The sequence below is a fragment of the Meriones unguiculatus genome, chromosome 8, assembly GCF_030254825.1.
Source record: "Meriones unguiculatus strain TT.TT164.6M chromosome 8, Bangor_MerUng_6.1, whole genome shotgun sequence".
In the NCBI taxonomy this organism is placed as follows: domain Eukaryota; kingdom Metazoa; phylum Chordata; class Mammalia; order Rodentia; family Muridae; genus Meriones; species Meriones unguiculatus.
In genome coordinates, this window is record NC_083356.1 from 15,955,437 (window position 1) to 15,976,855 (window position 21,419).

Here is a 21,419-nt window from a genome sequence, read left to right on the forward strand (position 1 = left end):
CGTACATCATTCATTTTCACAAAGGAATCAGAAAGTACACACATCATTGATCAGATGCTTCATAAACTTTGAACTGCTCAGAGCGGGTGACGGCATGTCACAGTTTGCTAATGTAAATGGACAAAAAGGACTCTGATCAAGCAGGCAAGAAGACTCAGTGAAGACAAGTGAGGAGGCTCGTTGCCAAGCCTCACAACCTAAGCTCAGTCCCCAATACCCACATGTGGGTAGGAGAGAAAGGATTTCCACAAGATGCCCTCTGACCTCCACAGGCAACCTAGACAGACAGAGACACACACAGGCGAACACACACATGCGCGCACACATACATACACACACACACACACACAGTAAAGCTTTAAAAAATTTAAAGAGACAGAACTCAGAGTCTAACAGCACAGTCTACCTCTCTCACAGCTAAGCAGTTTGCATATAATTTATCTTCTCATGAAACAATGCTACTGATGTCAATATTAGGAAATGCTGAAAAGTCATCAGAAGTGCGCCTGCTTCACAGCTTACCCATGAAACACTGAACTAGCAATGCCTTATCACATTAACCTAACCCATTTCAACTCGGCACTGAAAGCACTGAACTGGGGGTCATTGGGAGAAACCAAACTCCCAAATAGAGTCATTTATCCCCATATGTTATTTTAAAATGGGATACTGTCAGGTGTGGGCATATCGGCAATAACTGTGGATTTAAAGACTGTTTTTAAAGCTGACCTCAATGATAAGACTGCCCTCTCCACAATTTTGAGAGCTATTCTTGGTTGTCAAATTTGACTGAAATTAACAAAACCCTAAATTCCTGGGCACGCCTGTGAGGATTTTTTCTTAATTAAACCATTTGAAGTGGGAAGACCTACTCCTAATCTGGATCTTTGAGTTGGAAAGATCTACCTTTAATCTGGGCCACACCTTCTGCTGGCAGCCTATATAACGAACGTGAAAGGAAACTTGCTCCCTTTGCCTGCTTGCTCTAATTCTTGCTAGTAACTCCATCCCTTCACCACCCTTCTTCAGGATTCCAGCATATATTGAAGAACAGCTGAGACATCCGACCCCATGAACTGAACAACTACTGGATTCTTGGGCCTTCCACTGTAGACAGCCATAACTGGACTATCTAGACCACAGCCTGTAAATAATTCTAATAAATCCCCTCACTAAAAGACAGACAGATAGAGAGATATTGAGGATTCTATAAGATCTGTTCCTCTGAGAACCTTTACTAACAGCTGTCATTTGTTAGTACTATGACCCTGAGGGGCAATGGTCAGCATTGGCATACATATGCAATGAACAAAGCAAACCTAAGGAGGTTCACACTGGGCATCCAGAGGCAGTGTTGTGGGGTGTGCCTACCTATGTACTCGCAAATGAAGACCACGAAGAATGGAGTGACCAGGTCGTTTATCCCCTGAACGTATCCACTGGCAGGATGTCGGATAGCCCATATAAACAAGATCCTTTCGAAAATCTGAAAGAAAACGGAATTGGCAATAAAGCAAGATATGAACACAGTAAAAATTTAAAATGCACTCACGTTCTTAATTAAAATATATGCCATCAATATTCCTCACTGTCTCCAATACTAAGGCACAAACATGGACAGATATCCATTCTACTTTCTTTGCAAAAGTCTGATGATCTTAACTCTTTATTGGTTCACTTTCACCACAGTATTCTACAAACCCTGGGTTCAGCTCTTTCCCACCTCTAACTCTAGCTTCTCTGCTCCTTGGAGACCAGCAGGTCACAGGGACACAGAGCAGCCCAGGCTCTGTGCTTAGTGATAGATGGCTGAGCAGGAAAGTGGAGGAGGGGAAAAGAGGAAGGGGGGGAAAGAAGGATACAGCATAGGTGCATGCATCCATGTCCTCACAAGGTAAATAGACTTAATTCCCTAGAAAGTTAGCTCGGTCCAAGAAAAAACATTTAGGTACCCAGCTCCCTGAGTCATGAAGTATTAAGTACCTTCCTTCTTCCTCAGAAAGACCTCCACCTGACCTTTCTTCTTCAGCAGCTTTTTCCCACTCACTCTTCTCCATCTTCGCTCTTGAGATTAACCTTATCAAGGTACAACAGACCCACACCACCCCATGCTTCTCACACATAGGTGCGTGCACCCACACTAATGCTTTAAAGACCTTCCCTTGGTCCACAGCATAGTCTCCCCAAACTCTGGTCCTGTCCCAAGGGCCTTTTGTAACCATTCCCCACATTCTGCACCCTCTTCAGAGCCCAACAGGTTACCCACCGCCCTGAGGGCCTCCTATTGCTTCAGGCTGAAGTAAGTGCCACTAGTTGAGACAGCCCAAGCACTGCTGTCTGAACCTTCAGCTCCCTGCCCACCTTCTTCATGGAAGAGCCAGTCACATCCTACCATGTGACTCTGCCTTCCCTCCTTCCCACTGTCATTCACTGGTGGCTCCTGCTTGGAATTGCGGTCTAAAGCCAGCCAAAGCCAGACGGTACTACTCTGCCCAGATATCACATAGGCAAGGGTACAAGAAAGGTGGTGAGCAGGTACTCACATGAATAGTGTTCCAGAACCTCTAATCACATCAAATCTGGAAGAACCTGATGTTTGCACATTCTGGGAAGTCAGGAGCTTTGTACATCATCTCCACCCCAAAGTATGATTGGGCTTGGCACATCAACCCCCAGATTTACAAAGGAGAGGCCTAGAGTCCAGACAAGCAAAGCCTCGGTTCCCAAGACATGAACCTCCCAGTGGCAAACGCAGCCCTGAAGTCTGTCCCCACCCCCATACCAGTATACGCTAGTGAATAACAAGCAACCACCACCTGTAGCACAGCAGGCACCAGCTCAATATTTGCTGAATGAGTGACACGCTCATGCATATAAATTCATATACATTTTTCACCAGTCAACAGTTTCCTAGAGAGAAATGAATATTTAAACAAGTTCAGAGGCACTTGCCTAGCATGTGTGAGGGCCCTGCATACAATCAGTAGCACCACTAAAAAATTAAAATACAATAAAAACAAGTTCAGAGGCTTGAGAGATAGCTCAGTCGCAAAGTGTTACCCTACAAGCACAAGGACCTCAGTTAGAATTCCAAGCCAGGGGCGGCTATAATTCTGATCTCAGGGGCAGAGACAGGAAAATCCCTGCAGCTCACTGTCCAGCATAAGAGCTTCAAGGTTAGTTCAACAGGCTGGCTCAAAAAAAATAAATAAATAAATAAAAGTGCAGGCAATCAAAGAAAGCCAGTGCTGATGTGGGACACATGAACCCACACTAACAAATACACAGTATACATACCCACACGGACACACAAACACATATACAGAGATAGGGAGGGGCACGCACGCACGCATGCATGCATGAACACCTCAAAATCCGAACTTCACCAGAGGCCCTCGATGCATAGGAGGCTGTCACAGCTACCCAGGAGCAGAGCTCCCTCTGCTCACACCCACAGGCAAACAGGATATACTCTATGCCCTGGTGAACACACCTTGAAAGACCTGAGAAGGCTGGAGACAATGGGATGGCCTGGGCTCTTAGACTTCAGTTTCAAGCACAAGCCTCCATCAGTGGGACTCGGGATATAGTGCCAGCACCTTCCTGGGAGGACAAACTAGTAGCACAGAGTGTGTTCTGTGGGCAGATGAGCCCAGCTGGCAATTAGGAGGCCAATGCCCTCCAGCTGCTCTACAGAGAAGCAACAGCGCTCCCCCGGGGAAGCCGCAGAGTAGGTTTCTGCCAGCTGCTGACAACACAGCAAGCCTTGCCATTATTACTGCACCTGAAGAGCGAGCAGGCTACAGCCCTAGAAAACTCCAGAAATATTCCAGTTTCTTATGAGCAAGGGAAAGCTCCCAGTCAGCCCAGCTGTTCACATTTAACTCTATCAGACCTCTCCTGACAACCTGAAATTCCTACCTTATGGCTCTGGTCCCAGAACTACACAGGCATAGGCCCTGGTACAGGCATCCAGAGAACAAGCTAAGACTGACTTCTAGTCAGTGGACAGTGGCTAGAACTGCAAAACAAGTCCTGATCCCAGAGTCACTTAGCATTTATGGAAACTTCCTTATCCTATCATCTGAAAGTGTTCTGGGGGAGCAGGAGGGGATCATGCTTCATGGGGCCACAGCCTACAACTCCATGAAAATCCCTTGGATTTTGAGCAGAAGGTTGGAAACAACGTGGTGCCAGCGAAGGCAGGGTCAGCTCAGCAGAGAGCAGACGGAAGATCTTATCAGGTGCAGGAGGTTTAACTCATGCTGAAATGCTGCGGGGAAGCATGCATAATACCCCAAAGGGCATAAGGCACAGAGGCCCTTGCCCATGGATGTGCCCACTGGAAACAGACTCGTCTGAGGGACCTTGACTATGAACACTCATGACAGCATTAGCCCTTAGGGTTCAGTTTTGCCATTCTTGATATCCTTGTCCATTACAGGGGACTGCATTAAAAGTAAAACAAACTCTGAACTCTTCCCAAAGGCTCTTTTCTGAAATTCAGTAATGAAAATGCTTACTGCCATATGCTACCCCATGTCTGAAGACATCAAGAGGCCAGTCTGGGGATGTGGCTCCGTCGGTTAAGTGCCTGCCATGCAGGCATGAGGCTCTGAGTTCAGAATCCCAGCACCCACCTAAAAGAAGCTGAGCTCTGTGGAACATGACTAGAATTACAGCACTGGGAGGGAAGAGAGAGAGATGGGTGGAGCCCTGTGGCTTGATAGACAGCCAGTCCACCAATCAGCAGGCTCCAGACTCAGTGAAGCACTGTCTCAAAAAATACACTGAAGAAACAGCGGAGAAAGATATGCAAACAGCAACCTCTGGCCTCAATACATAACTACATGGGTGAGCACATATGCATGCATACACATGTATACACACAAATGCATGCACATAGACATGTACACCTACAAGCGCGCACACACACGTAGACACACACAGTCAAAGCACTTATCCCTATTTGGTATGTCTTATCAGACCTCCACCACATGCCTCCTCAGCAGACCAGAACACAGCTGCTCAGCACACGTGGGAGCCAAGGTGTTCTACACGCCAAAAGGAAAACAGAGGGGCAGTGAGATGCTACCTTAATCAGGGTTCCATACCAAACCTGGTGTCAGAAACAGGGAAAAACCTTCCTACTCCTACCACACAGCACCCAAGGTGCTCCTGAGAGGGGACCAGCACACATGCTGGGAAGGCCTGGCTTCACACACTTCAAACGCCCACAGCACAGGAGGCTCAGGAGGAAAACCACTTATAACCCTAGTGATGAGACAAAGCAGAAGTGTACAGCATGCTGGGGGGCTGGAGAGCTGGCTCGGTAGTCCAAGCACTGTTACTCCTGCAGAGGACCCAAGGTGGTTTCCAGCACCCAGGCCAAGCAGACCACAAATGACTCTGACTCCAGCTCAAGGGAGTCTGAAGTCCTCTTCTGGCCTCCATAGAAACCTGCACTCACACAACATAAATTCACACACACACATAAATAAATAATATAATTAAACTTCTAAAAAGCAAAAGTCTATGACAAGCCTAAAGTGTGTCCTAAAAAAGGCAACCATTTACCACTTGAAATACACACTGTGAATCAAGAGCTCTCCAACTGCTCTGCCTCCCTAGCACCACTAACACTCTATATACTGAAAATTTAAAAACTAAAAATAAAAAAATTTAAAAGACACTATAAGAATGTGTGTGAATAAGTTCAACAAGTTATCAAGATAAAAACTTTGTTTAAAATTAAAGACAAGAGGGGCTGGGGAAATGGCTCAGGCAGGTAAATGTACGAGCTGCTCTCGTAGAGGACCTGGGTTTGATTCTCAGCTCACATGGCAGCTCACGGTCATCTGTAATCCCAGTCCTGGATGATCTAACACTGTCTTCTGGCCTCTGTGGGCACCAGGCACACACCTGGTGCATAGACATATATGCGTGCAAAACACCCTTATACATCAAATAAGTAAATAAAATTTTAAAAATACAAGTAAGAAACTCATTAAAATATACAGATAAGAGGGACTGGAGAAATGCTCAGTGGTTAAAAGTACTTGCTGCTCTTCAAGAGGACCCACATGGCTCACAACTGTCTATAACCCTAGTTCCAAAGGATCTGACATCCTCTTTTAGACTTGGCAGGTTCCTGCATGCATGTGGTACAAGCAAATATTCACATACATAAAATAAAAATAAATCTTTAAAAAATAAAGACGAAAACTAAGGAAACACAAAAACAAAGCATTAATTCCCTTCAAACTGATCAACAGATGCAACTCAAATTGGGAGAGTCCATGATACCTAGCAAGCTCACTTTAACATACAAGGAAAGGTAGGAGCAGCCAGGAAACAGACCCAGGAGTGAGCAGCCTGGGCCTGGCCCACAAGACTCAAGACTACAATAATCAAGGCCAAGTCAGGACAAAGACAGACAAATCAAGGGGGCCAAGACCTGCTGAAGGGGCCCCAGCACACTGGAAATCCTAAGAGACAGCAGACACATAGACCAAGGGAACAGAAGACTCAGAAACAAACCCATAGAGCTATACCTACCTGAATTCCCATAAAGGTGCCAAAGCATACACAGAAAGCAAGACAGCCTTTTTCTAAACCACTGGAGAACAATGACTTAGATCCTGTCTTTCTTCACCCAATTAAAAAAAAAAAAAAAATCAATTCAAAATGGATCACAGACTTCAAAAAGACCTCAAACTTTGAACTTCTTGAGGAAAACAGAAAACCAGTGAGTGCTTCAGTAGTCTGGGAAACCACAGCAAGAACTGATAAACAAGACTGTATGAGACAGCAAAACAAACCACTCAGCAGAGTACAGAGACAGCCTGCCAAATGGGAGGAGGTCTCTGCTGTCTAACGGAGTTAGAATCCACACTCTACAAAAACCACAAAAAGCTGAGCCCAAAACCTCATCCCATCAATAAATGGGCAAATGAACTGAACACACAGGCACCTGAAAAGGAAATACATAGGACCAATAAATACATCAACAAATATTAAGCACCCTTAACCATGAAAGAAATAACAAATCCAAACTGTGTTTAAAGTCTATCTCACCCCAGTCAGAATAGCTACCTTTAAAACAACAACTAATACTGGTTAAAAAAAAATAGATAAAGAATATGTATATATAGATAATGAAGTTTTATTCTGCTATAAAGGATGAAATTATGCCACCTATGGGAAAATTAGTAGAACTGGAGTGCATCATGTTAAGTGAAATAAGCTAGAATCAGATGAACACAATGTTTCTCTTGTATGTGGAATATGGTTGGTGTGTGTGTGTGTGTGTGTGCGTGTGTGTGTGTGTGCGTGTGTGTGCCTGTGTGTGCACGTGCATGCGCGCACATGTGTGTCTGAGGAACTGAAGAGACTATTGGGTTGGGGAAATGGAACAAGGAGAAGAAAAGAAGGAAAGAAAAAATAATTGCTGGCAGGTAACACAAGCAAGGTACATTACTTGCGTGTGTAAAATTGTTTTAGTGAAACCCATTAAATTGTATGATAAGCTTTTTTAAAAGAAAGTAAAACTAGGAGTATTAAGGAATAGGGAACAGATAAGTAGGTAATGATGGAGTAAATCCAATTCATGTACCTTTTCTGTTTGTTTGTTTGTTTTTGTTTTTTCAAAACTAGTTTTCTCCATATAGCTTTGGCTGTCCTGGACTCACTTTGTAGATCAGGTTGGCCTTGAACTCACAGAGGTCCATCTGCCTGCCTCTGCCTCCCCCAGTGCTGGGATTAGAGGCATGTGCCACACCTGACTCATTCATTGTACTTTATATATGGACAAAAATACTCTTGTGAAACACACTACCTAGCACACTGGTAGCATCATCAGTCAATGTCCACCATCATAAAGGACAGACATGCTCAGGAGTGTACTGCCCAAGGAGCATTCCACACACGAACACCATCTATCAATGCACACCATCATGACAGGCAGTCCATATAAGCACCACCTGGCAAGGCCGTGACAAAGAACTGGAGAGCCACCATAATCACAGAGGCTACTTGTATCCTATACGAGATTGTGGAACAAGAAGGGACTTCAAAGACACCAGTAACATTCTCTGTCTTGCGCCTGACAATGGGGACCTAAAATTAAAACTCTTAGATTTCTTTAACTTGGGCATATATGTTAAAGGCAGCCTTCTAATCTGACATTTTTGCCATAAAATAGAGAGGAGGCCTGACTGATAGATCAACCCCTACCCAAAAGACACTAAAAAGTTTGATGAATTGATTCAATAGCAAGGAAGATTTCCTGAACTCTTATTAAACTGTGGCCCCAATTGTGAATTAAAAAAATAAATAAATAAAAATGACACCAAGATAGTGGTTTGAATAAGAATGGCCCCACAGTTGGTAAGGATTAGGATATAGGGCTTTGTTGAATGAGATGTGTCATTAGGGATAGGCTGTGAGGGTGCAAAAGCCCAGTCTCGAAGCCCAGTCTCAAGCGTCTCTCTGCTTGCAACTTTGAGACCAGGTGTGAGATCTCTGCTACTGCTCCAGCACCATGCCTGCCTGCCAGCTGTCATGATCCCTGCCACAGTGATCGTGGACTCACCCTATGAAACTGTAAGCATGTCTTCAATTAAATAGTTTCTTCAGTAAGTTGCCTTGGTCATGCTGTCTCCTCATAGCAATAGACCCATAATTAAGACATCAAGTGACAAGGAGTAAAACAGATGTTAGAGACACTTCAGCCCCATCATTTCCAGGCTGTGGAGATGCCCAGTGTCACTGTTCATTGCTCTAAATGCAACATACCCATATGGGGGAAGAAAACCAATTAGGAAAATCAGGGTGTGATGAGAAAGAGGGACAAACAGACCAAGGACAGAGTAACCACCAAGGTGGTTTCTATCAGGCAGTTCAGCACAGCTCATGGTGATGAGAATAATAAACATCAAAAGAGGTTCCTGTCTTTCAGAGCCTACGGGAGGAAGACTGCAGCTCAACCACTGCAAGAGAGGAACAGTGGCTCCTGCCAGGGTCTCAGCGTACCTTCAGCCACCTGTCAAGCAGAGGTGCACCAGCAGGTCTGGAGGCCTGTCAACAGGGCGGGAGAGTAGCACTCTGGAAGCAGAGCACACATGCTGCCAGTCCCCTACCCCAACCACACTTAGGCACATGAGGACCGGGATATGGATCCAGGCAGACTGCTTCCTCCACTTGTAAAACACTAAAGTCTGATGAAAGAGGTTGGTGCTCAGTTGGTACCTGCATCCAGAGAACGCCTCTTCTTTCCCAGTCACAGGTGGCCCCTACATCCACTCACAGCGGCAGATTTCACAGCCTGTGTGGGTCACTCTCCTGAGTCTGTTCATATGTGACAAGATATCACATCCCAGCAGCAACCTAGGGACAGCACCTTACTTCTGAACACGAGGCTGCTCTAAGAAGCACAGGGCACACAACAGGACGCTGTGGAGGAACAGCCACTGGGCAGATGTTGAACTTGCCAACATCTGCACTTAAAAACTGGTCTTCAGCAAACACAGAGGACTGGCCACAACAGCTAAGGGTCACACAGGTCACGTTAAGATGGAATCCATTCAACAAAATGGGCAGGGACTAAAAAGCAAAAGATGGCTAAAAAGTGATTTTTCTTTCAAATAACAATATGAGATTTAAAAAAAAAAAAAAAAGTCTGACTTCAGGAAACACCCCAGGAGCCCCAGCAAGCTGCCATGTGAGATTCAGGACCTATCTTCACTTTCCCAGCTCCCAGCCAGCTAAGTAACTACATGTCACCAAGCTAAGTAACTAGTTGACAAGGAGTACCACACTGCCAACTCCCATGACTTTGAAGGGATACACCTGTTCTTTCCTAGCTGTGTCTTATGATAATTCCCCACTCATGGGATGCAAATGTGAGCAAGTGAACCAAGCAGCTGCTTGGACCCTGAGGTTAAACCAAGCCCACGGTGGCAACCAACTGTCTGACAAACAACTAGCTCCAGAGACAGTAATCAACTTCTACCTCATGGAGCTACCATGCAATAGATTTGCTGTCGCCAGCTTCCAAGGCTCCTGCATACTGGCCAACACAAGACCCACCTTTCAATGCTTTTCCTCAAGGCCCTGCTCCTCATTTCATCCCAATACAGTTACACTCAAGTTATACACAGTCACCATTGGCCAGCCTAGTCTGCCCTCCTCCTCCAGAGGTCTGCCTGTCCTGTAGGCTGCACAGCCTTTGCTCAGCCCTGCAACTGCTAAATATACACACCTCATACCTCTGGAGGAGTCTTGGCTAAGCAAAGCCCACTGCCAAGGAGATGCTCCAAAGTAAGAGGACAAAGGCCTGACCTCAAAGCAATGGCAGTGGCTCTGGACCACAACTGAGACCAGAGGCTGCAAGGCCAGGTCTATGAGTTGTGGGGGAATCCTCCCCCTTCCCCCCAACACACAGACAAACCAAGGTCTCTTTTCCATTTTTAAAGAAAATCTTAAGTAAAGAAGAGGTCCTAATGCATTACCCTTGTTTCCAGACATGGTAAGCACACCACTGAGAAGGGCAATCAAAGCCAAGTGCCTCCGAGCCGCCGCTCCTATGGAAACTCATTTTCCCCTTTTGCGCTCCACAATCTACAAGCACTTTTACTTCACCAATGTCGGAACTTTTTAGCAGCTTTAGTGCACAGGCAAGAGATGCCACGTTTAAAAGCACATTTACTGGGGGAAAATAAAGATGAAAAACAAAGTATTTCAGATAGTAAGTCTACTTTAAAGAGATACCACTTACTTTAGTGACAAAAACATAAAAGTTATAAATAAATTTAATAAAACATACACAAGACCTTTCATAAGATTTGCCTTGGTCTGGTGGCCCAGGTCTGTAATCCCAGCTATTTGGTAGGATGAGGCAAGAAGATCTAAAGTTCAGGGCATGTGCAAGCTACATTCATGAACACCAAGAGCAACTCAGATAGATCTGGTCTCAAAATAACAAATAAAAATAGGGCTGGAGATATAGCTCAGGGGCAGAGTACCCACTGAGCAGATCCAAAGAGTCCAAAGAGTCCAAAGAGTCCATGCAATTCCATTCACAAATCAAACAGACTTAAAAAAAAAACAACTGGCAACCTGATTCTGAAAATGGCATGAATGAGTAAAAAATAAGATGACCCAGTTGACTCTGAAGAGAAAGGAGGAGGTACTAATGTCCCTGTGGATGCCTGTGAATGTGGCACAGATAAAGCACTGAAGGAGTTAAGTCCAAATCCCTGCAATCCCCACTGTGACTGCCTGCCCATAGGTGCTGCTATCAGGTACAAATTAAGCACATGGTGGAATTGAGAAAACACAAGACAGATGTTACAGTAAAAATTCTTAAAGAAAGCACCCCATAATAACCTAAAAGGGCAGCGCACTCAACTCAGCAAAGCTAAGAACATCCCAACAAGTAATTGTCAAAGACTTAGAATCCTAGATGTATAAAGATCACAAACTTTTTTAATGGGTGAAAAAAAGAAAAGGGGTGGGACATACAGTAACAAGCATTTCCCAGATCAGAGACACAGAAGACACCCATCTCTGTATACAGAGAGGCTCTTAAGACCCAGCAGCCAAGGAAGGCGAAGCCTGGAGCATGATGAGAATATCTACCCAACATACAGAGCTCAGGAGCCTGGCCGTGCTCCAAGAACTGCCAAGGGGGGTAGATCCAGGCTTCCGGTGCTGCAGGTAAAGTTTGTCTGCAGACCCCTCCAAGAAGCAAGCTGATGTTATCCTGAGAGCCTTGGAGAAATTTTCACAGCGGTACAACTGCATAAATGGACATGAGAATTCTAGCAACACTGTCCCAACAGTGTGACATCAGGAAGTGCCCAAACACTCACCATGACTACTACACAATAAAAGAAAGCACAAGCTGCAGAGACCGGACCGCACAAAGAACAGCGCATACAGCTCAAGATCCAACAGTGACACACACTTCCTTATTATTGAAGTCGCAACTGAAATTATAACTTAGAGACAGGCAGTTCATGTCTTTTTTTTTGGGGGGGCGGGGTACAGAAATGGAACTAGATAGCAAAACCATAGCGTGCAGAAACAGCTTCAATGCTACCAGCTTCAAACTCACAGAGGCAGCTGGTCAGCACCGGAGGGGTTCTAACTCCTAAATTCAAGGACATACGTTACTACTATAAATACTCGCACACGTATTACATATATTCTTTTGTATGTGTCAATGTTACACACAAGAACAATCAGAGATTCCCATGGCCCTCAGTTACAGTGAGAATCGGTCACACAGAGACAGGCATCGGCAGAGACTCCCCAGCCAGTGTCCCTCTTACCTCCGTCACCTTGGGCTGAAGAATCAGTGCTTCTGGACTCATCCTTGGGATGTCGATATGGATCTGCAGATACAGGAGACACATGTGTTTACCTTATAGGATGAGAGCAGCCCTTCACAACACATGTGCTCTGCCCATGACAGTCCTGCTCTGAGAGGACTGTCACCTCCTTAGGTGGTACCCAGAAGCACACTCCACCTGAGCAAGGCTTACCTGTTCTGAGGTGACAGGCATGCCTGACCCTCCGCAGGGCAGCAGCGCTTCCTGCATGGTTAGGAACAGAGTTGGCCCTCAGCTCCTCAGTAACATGAGCCAGTGCAATCAGTGAACACTGATTTTTTTTCAGCCTGACACTGAGTGTGATCAAGGACACTGACAGTGCCTAGGATTTCAGCTGTGACAGGGCCATCTGTAACACAGGCCACATTCTCCTCTATTTCAGTGTCCATGGGGAATCTAGGACACATTAAAGGAAACATTTGAAAGTTTCTGCTGTTGTCAGCAGATTCCTGCCTAAGCACTGCCTGACAGGAGAGTCTTGACAATGTTTGCAAGCCTAACTGTGGAGACCACTTGTGGGAAGCAAGGCGGGTTCAAGAGGTGAGCCAACAGGAGCACTCTGAGTACAGCTAATGTCACAGGCTGGTTCACATCCCAGGAGCATACCCCACACCAGTAGCATGAGCATCACTCTGGGGCTTCAGGGCAACAGCCTGCACAGACTGAGGGGAGACAGTACATTTAACCCAAAGGGGAACACAACAGTTTAGCTCCACCCTTGCTCATGTGCAAAGAGGCAGCTAGCATTCAGTAAATGGGGTCCACCATTATATTCTGACACTAGTCGGCCTGTCACCAAGAGTAAGCCTCTCAGGTTCAGCCTTTCTACCTACAAAAGGCTTGTTCTCTGTGTCCTTCAAAGGCTTAATAGTGACAGTCAGACTGAGTCCTCAGCACAAGAGAACAAGATAAAATAAGCTTGCAAAGTGAATGCACACAGAAGGAAACTCCATGAACAGCCTTGTTAAGAGACCCACACAGACCAGTGAGGTCAGAGAACTGACCACATGCAGGAACCTATGCATGAGTGAGGGACAAGAGTGCCCAGGTCCACTAGCAGGGCATCCTGGGGAGCCACCCTCCGTGCACTCCTCCCTGAGGTGACAGTCCTGTGGACACATACAATATGTGCTGGGTTCCTGCAAGATGAAAAGCAGGCCTGACATGCCTCTATGCCCAACACCAGCAAGGACAACCTACACAAGAGGCACAGGCAATGTGTTTCTTGTGCAGATAGAATAGTACGTGCATCATACCCCATATCCTGCACCTGGCCTGCCTCATCAATCACAGGCCGGGAAAATAGGGGGAAAGCCACATAGTCAGCAGGACTAGCCTACAGAGAGAAAGCCAAACCGGGCAAATGTTATCTCTAGTTCCAGGTGGCCTGGACATAAACCTTCAGTGAGACAGAAAATACATGATAAGCAAATGCAGGAAGGCACTAGTTCAGGGCACAGGCCAAGAAACAACATGCCTTTCAGAAGAAGGCTAAAGAGTGCCAGGCACAAGCCAAGGAACCACATGCTAGCCATTACCCAAGGCAGACACAAGTCATCACTAACAGATCACAGCATCTATTTTGTAATCTGACTCAAGCTTCATGCTTTACTTCTGAAAAGGAATTCAAACAAGCCAGATGCTGCCACTGGTAGCAAATTGCCATTAACTGCTTTCAAATGTTTATTGTTAGGAACCATAAATCTGCAAGCCTATCAGGTTCCTGATAAAAGAAACATGTCAAAAAAAGAAAGAAAGAAAGATGTCCCCTACAAACCAGCTCCAAGTCCCAGTACTGAGTGATATGTGGAAGAGAGAAAGATATAAACACATACACACTCACCTGGCGATATGTGTCCTGATGAACTTCATCATTCCTAGAGTTGTAATAATGCTCAATGAAAGCAAAGTATTCCTTCTGTTTTCTCTGCAGCGTGGCTGGTCTTCGGTCGACATTGGCAGGAAGGTAACCCTGGAGGAACAAAAGAAACACAGGCATCCATGGTCACTGTGCATCATGAGAGTGAAGAGCCAAGTGCTCACCTCCAGGACGACCCAGGCATGCTGGGGCCTAACACACAGAGAGGACACTGTGAGAAAGCCCCCACAGAACAAAGCACATGGCACGTGCACTTCCCACAAGTGTCGCCAACCAGTTCTAAGTTATCACTCATATCCCAAAGTCATCTGACAGCACCCAGACCCGGAGCTTTCCTGAGGCATAGTATGGAGATGCTAAAACCCTTCTCCATAGGGCTTACATCCATAAGGAACAGCCAGTCTGTCTGGTCTCACACTCAAATCATGTACACAAATACACATATTGCATTTATGAACAAGAAGCTGTCATATGGGCAAATGTGCATCATTCTCCAAAGGCTTGGGTGCTCCAGGCACTATGCAATACATTAAATGGACACATTTCTGGAAAGGAGCGGGTGGCTCCAGTGGCCTTAAGGAGCTTGACATTTTATGTGGTTTCCTTTTCGTTTCCTTGTTCTACATTTTAAATTAATCTTGTATGTAAGCTTTGTTGATTTTAAGCCCAGGCCTACAGCTTCAAAGAGAGCTTTAAGCAGTTGACCACTGTTCCCAGAAAAACAGGAGGCACTTTCCATCGCCCACAGTGATGGTGTTCTCTGCAGCTCATTCCCACCATCTCACCTGACCCTGCTAGTGCTAGTTTCTCGCTAGGGCTGACTGAGTCTATCTGGGACTCTCCAAACAGACTCACTAAGAACTTAGGATTCTGGGCACACTTTCTTCTGAGATGCTTCTGAGATGCAGCCACCTTTGGGACGAGTCTGCCTGCCATGTGTTAGGCCACACAGTTCTGGTAAGCTACTTAGGAATGAACAAAGCTCCATGAGTATTCTTGCAGACTTTGGAGATGTGCTTCTCTGATTCCTCAGGGCTAAATAGCAAGGGGAAGAGGGCTGCATCAGAATGTAGACAGAAGTTTCTAAGGAACTGACAGATCTTTTCCAGTGTGACATCACGTCATACTTCAGTCAGCAGTGACTGGAGCACACTAAATGGGTACCCCATTTCCCTGGCCACAGTGACCTAGAGGCTCAGACATGGAGGGGTGACCCAAAGCCCAGGGCTTTTCTTTGCTGCTTCCGTGAGTTAAGGTGACTAGAGTCTGGGCAGTGGCAGCCATGCCTCGAACACAAGGTACAAGCTGTTCTACAGCCTTGCCAGCATGTGGTTGCCATTCTGGCTTCTTTGTGGCTGTCCACCAGAACACAGTCAGAATCTGCATTTCCCAGGAGGCTGTGGGTGACACAGCAGGGGCAAGACAGACGCAGTCCACTTCCAGTCAGGTCACTGTCTCCTTCCAAGTCTGCAGCTGAAGCCTATGAGAAGCACCCTCACCCCTGCCTGTGGAGGGGCTACTGTGACCTGGTAATGTCGTCCTGGGATGACAATCAGTCCCTCACTTGTAGAAAGCCCCAGCTATTGATATGCAATTGGTCCTTTTAGGAAAACACCCATTATCCAACATGCAGGCTCATATGCTGCACTTTAAAATCACAGCCAGGCATAGTAGACTACACCTTCAAGCCCAGCACTTGGAAGGCAAAGGCAGGTGGATCTCCGGGTTCGAGGCTAATCCGGTCTGCAGAGAGAGTCCCAGGACAGCCAGAATTACATAGTGAGACCCTCCCTCTTAAAACCCAAAATCAAAACCAAATCACAACTATATTCCCACTATGATTAAGTACCATTCAACAACAGGAGACGCCAACTGAACTCATACCTGCTTCTGTAAATGACATCTTGTTAGCGCATTGTGCCTGTTTGCTGAACACTGTGTGACTGCTCCTGCACACACACAGTCATGACGCCCACAGCACGTCATGGTTTACATGTGATTCATGAGCTGACATACTTACTATGGAGCCCTTACAAGAACGCTTGCCAACCCCTACAGAGACATCACCCTGGAGGCAGCACAGCCACGCTGTGTGTTCTGCACATGTTTACATAACCTGCGCCATTTCTAACACACTATTTCTAATTGAGTATTTGGAAACAGACATTGACCAGCAATGTCTGGTTATTTCCTGATATGAATTCCTCCCACATGTGAGCTGTGAGCACCACAGACTCCAATGTTTATTCTCAAGGAGCCCACATGAGGTGACCACTGGAACACCCCAGCAGCCCTGTTCTACACGTGTCAAACACAACTCGCAGGTGAACAAACTGCAAAATGCTCACTTGATCATTTTCAAGGGAAAGGCTCAAACTCATGGCACGGCATTCTGCCGACAGGAAAGCACAATCATCAGACTGCTACACTGGCTTCTCTTCTCTTTTCTGCAGAAAGGAGACTGCCAAGACCCCACTGCACATTCTGCCTCCCACAACAGGTGCCACACCAACAGGACCAGCCAGGATGTCACCTACCTGGTAATCAGAGCCACTTTCGACACATCTGTGGACATCCCAGCAGAATTCGTACTGCTAGGGACAATAGGGACATGGCCTTGCCCCTGAGCTGAAGGCACAGAGTCATGAGGGTAGGCTAGTGACAGGCATTTCTTTATCCAGTTAAACGCTACCCCAGGAACAACCCATCCGGACAGTAGGCTTTGTCCGCACCTCCTTTCTCCTTGGCGCTGTCTCAGTTCCAGTTCGTAGGAACGTAAAGAATAACAACTTCCTAAGACAGATCTTGTTCTTTGTCTGGTAACTGCCCAACCACAAGGTTTCTAAGGAAGGTACAGCCCCCACCAGGCAGGGCACCTCAGTGCTCATTTAGATCTAGCCATTTACAGGTAGTCAACATTGCTGCTTTAAGATGGGGAAACAGACTTGGCAAACCACTGTGGCATACGACACTGACCAGGCTGGCACCTTGGCATCAAGTTTGATAACTGCTGTGCAGATGTCTGTGGCCAGTGGTAACCCTTTAACAATCCCACACCCCTCTACAGTCTCCACACTCCCTCTGCTTTCTCAGGTCCCAGGGGTATTGCTTCTGCTACTGCTCAGGCATCTTTTTTTATCATCCACGCCAACCCATTCTGGGACCAAGAGAACTACGTGATCCACACTGTACTCAATGGGGCACTGAAATAGTAAGAACCAGACTGTGCATCCAAATATCTGCACAACCCTTCCTCAAGTCCTACCTCAAATGTCACCTCTCAGAGAGGCCCACCAGAACCATGTATATAAACAGCACCCTGACCGTCCTCCTATTCTGACCAGCACCCATCAATCGCCTCTGCCAAATTCCCTACCCAATGTCTTTGCACTCGCTTTTAAACTCTATTTTATTTGAGGTATTTAAGCTTCTACCTCCCTTCCACCAACCTTTAACCCTAGGTAAGAGAAAGAAGGTTAGTGGGGAGAAAGGACACAGACCCCTTTGCTTCTCCTGGCTGTTTAGGGTCGATGGGTTCTTTGGGGGCTCAGTCAACAGCAAACACAGCAAGCAGTCTCCTCCAAGCCACCGCATTGAAACACTTCTTTTAGTGTCTCCTCTAAGGAACCATACCATCTCTACTCTCTCCAAACTACCACACCTTCTCTTTCTGGGCTCTTGTATTTATATCCCTCAGAGCCCTAGACCACACCCCTCTCCATGCTGCAGGCCATTACCAGTTGGCAAAGATCATATCCCACAGGAGGCAATTATCAGTTGTGGACAAACTAAAGCCCAAATAAAAATCCCACACTTGGGATTAAAACAAAAACATATTTACATAACATAACTGAGTTTTTAAAGAAACCAAAACTTCCATTACACAATGTACTTTCACCTCTTCCAATCAATCACAATGTAAGTTCTCCCTTTCAACTCACAAATACCCTAAGGCTTAGAATATTGTTCCCCTATAACAGATACTCAGCAAATGCTTGTTGGATGAATGGAAGATGTCAGCACCATGAGACCCTGGTGATACAAAAAGGAGGTGATACAAAACTAGGTTCTTCAGGAGAGACTAAGTTAGCAGTTTCCTGGCTGGGTTTGATTGTGACAGGAGAGAGAATGGAAAACTTGATAGACCCTGAAGGAGTGCAAGAAGTAGGTTCCAGCTGGGCAAAGACCAAAACAAAGCCCGTCATATGAAAGGCTTGGTGCTGCATTCAACAGCCAGTCTGCAATTCAGGACAGTGGGGTCACCGGGGGGGTCAGCAGGGACAGTGTGGGCAGCCACACACAAAAGCTCCCAGCAACCTTTGGTAACAGAATGTGTATTCTCAGGAAGCTTCCATCTCCCTGAATGTTAACTTAATGAAACACAAAATCTAAAAGGCAAGCATGCCATCATAAAAGGCCCACTCATTCTACCATCCCCTTCCTAGAGGAAAGACACATGTGCAAGTGGAGGCCTCTTGATAATTAAGCAAGACTAGAAATTATGCAAATGAAATACATTCAAGTATGCAATGAATTTTAAATGACAGAACTACAGAAGACTTAATTGCTGTATTAGCATGCTATAAAAACACTAATCATAAATGTAAAACAATGCATGCAGATACTTAAATCCAAACTGTCCTGGTGACACAAAAATCAATGTGTTCCCTCCCACTGCGTTCATATGCAAACCGACTGCAACACACTGAAAGAAGATATGTTGATACTGGAGCCTCACTGTCATTTTTAGCCAATATCCTCACTAGCATAAATGTTAAATGTTTAATTAGTTTTTGTTCACTCTTTCTGAAACAGTTACTTAAAAAGAGAGAACCAAAAAATATGATTCTCTCTGGGACTAATTTTGAAAAAGGTCCTATGCTGCTTGCATGTAATTTAAAAGTTAAATATCATCGCTGATGTTTAATGGAGTGCTCTGGCAACCACACTCTTCAGAACAAGGGCCACACAGCCACGTTTCTCCTCTAAAGCAGAGTTTCCTCTCATTAATTAAAACTAACACTTGTCCACAAACACTAGAATTGTGCCAATGACAAACCATGGCACGCTGGAGGAAAGTTACTAGTGGGCCAGACCTTGAACTAGGTTTATAATCTAGTCCCCACTCACCTATTACCACCCAGCCCAGGCCCGGGCTCCAGGTGTGTCAGGTCCAATGAGAACTACCTGCAGCGAAGCCATGCAGTTTTCAGAGACCAGCTTCTCAGCTGGCTCATGAGCATCCTGGTCCTTCCATGCTGCCTTGAACCCTAGAACATTCGGGTTCAACCTGGGTGCACTAGCAAGCCCAGGTATCAGTATTACATAACCTTCTAAGGTGATAGCAAAATGCAAGCAGATGGAAACAGACCACAGATCAGGAGCCCATACTCACTGACCATGCCCTGCTCTTGTCTACAGTCAGGTGCTCCAAGGACACTCTGACTCACAGGACATCAGGTTCAGTGAATATGTGACACCTATGTCCAATCTGGATTGTCTGTTCAGATCTGTGACAGGTCCCAGACAGCTTCCAGGGCAGTCACAAAGGAAACAATGTTAATCAGCGGGATCCAGAGACTGTGTAAGACACAAGTGGGATAAGAGTCTTCTCTCTCAACACCTTTCCCTCAAATATTCTGCACTGACAGACATGCTCCCCAGACCTTTATTACAGAAAAATATGCTGAGATGGCTAATTTTATGTCAACTTGACACAAGCTAGAGTCATCTGAGAGAAAGGAACCTCAGTTGAAAACAAATGCCTCCCTAAGGGGCAGTAAGCAAGTCTGTAGAGCATTTTCTTAATCAGTGAATGATAAGAGATGGCTCAGTCCATTGTGGGTGTGCTCACCCCTGGGTTGACAGTCCTGGGTTCTACAAGAAAGAGAGCTGAGCAAGCCATGGGGAGCAAGCCAGTAAGCAGCACCCCTCCATGGCCTCAGCATCAGCTCCTGTCTCCAGGTGACTGCCCTGTTTAAGTTCCTGTCCTGACTTCTTCAGTGATGGACTACAGATGTGGAAGTATAACCCACATAAACCTATTCCTCCCCAACTTGCTTTCGGTCATAGTGTTTCATCACAGCAAAAGGAACCCTAACTAAGACACATGCTAAGGCTGACAGAGTCTGTGAAGTAGCCATCAAACATGGAACCTATTCTCACACAAGCTCCAGGGTCTAGCTGGTTCCAATTGAGAAAGGACCCCACCAATTCTGACCAACTCCTACCTGGCCACTCTATGTCTGACCAGCATACCAGCTAAGTGGTATCCTCTCCTGTGCAGGTCCTGAACCTCCAAGCAACAGACTTGCAAAGGAACAGCATCACAGACCCAAGTGCTGGACAAAGTCACTCCCTGTGCCTGTGCCTGTGCCTATGCCCTGCAGAAGAGCCAGTTTCTGCCTGCTCTAGCAGCCAGGAACAGGGTCCTGGAGAAATGACTCCTTTTCTGTGCAGTGAACCCTAGGCCTGCACTGTGTAGTGACAAAAGGAAAGACTTTCTCTCTGTATTGTGTAGGACCCAGGAGGGCTGGGACTTAGTCTCAGGCATACCCTGTTCTTTCCCAGCACCAAACACAGTGCCTGAAACACACAGGGCTTAACCAGTCCCCAGCAGATAACTAGATGTGCTCACCAATCATTATCCAGGTTGCTTTCCTTCCAGAAACAGTTGCACATCCCTGACTCAAGTCCTTCAGGATGAGGGCCATGTTACCTGAGGATCAACTGTACAAGGCCTCCTCCTGATCCCTGGCCTTTGCCCCGCCTTCCTACACAGGCCCAAAGAGGAATACTTGCCTAGTCTATGCTACTGACCTGCCCCACCCCCACTACACCCTTTAGCCTTGTGACCTTCCCAACCCCCTCATTCCAGTAACACTGACATTCTTCAGAGATGCTGTGTGAGCAGGAATCTCTGCTAAGAAGCCTTGCCCAGCATCTACACTCGTTTATACTCCTCAGGAACTACCTCCTTGGGGAAGAGCAGATTTTCTCACTAACCTTCTCGCCTGTTAATTTGTGCCTGAGAACTAACCTGCTCCTTCTGACCTCCTTGTGAACTTGCAATGGCCTTGAAGACAAAATATAAAGCCTCCCCCTTACAAAACCGAGCCTAGGAATTGGCTACCCCATATTACCAT

At 46.1% G+C, this 21,419-nt stretch overlaps 1 protein-coding gene across 5 annotated transcripts in view; it reads right to left on the minus strand.

Annotated features, from left to right (window-relative positions):
- The window catches only part of Tbc1d22a (TBC1 domain family member 22A), a 275,967-nt gene that overhangs the window by 170,156 nt on the left and 84,392 nt on the right, over nucleotides 1-21,419 (minus strand). For all 5 annotated transcript variants that reach the window (XM_060388866.1, XM_060388865.1, XM_060388863.1 and 2 more), the window contains 3 exons: nucleotides 14,239-14,367; nucleotides 12,336-12,398; nucleotides 1,372-1,486 (listed from right to left, as the gene is read on the minus strand). In XM_060388866.1, the coding sequence (XP_060244849.1) occupies nucleotides 1,372-1,486; nucleotides 12,336-12,398; nucleotides 14,239-14,367 (307 nt within the window). The remainder of the gene's footprint in view (nucleotides 1-1,371; nucleotides 1,487-12,335; nucleotides 12,399-14,238; nucleotides 14,368-21,419) is intronic.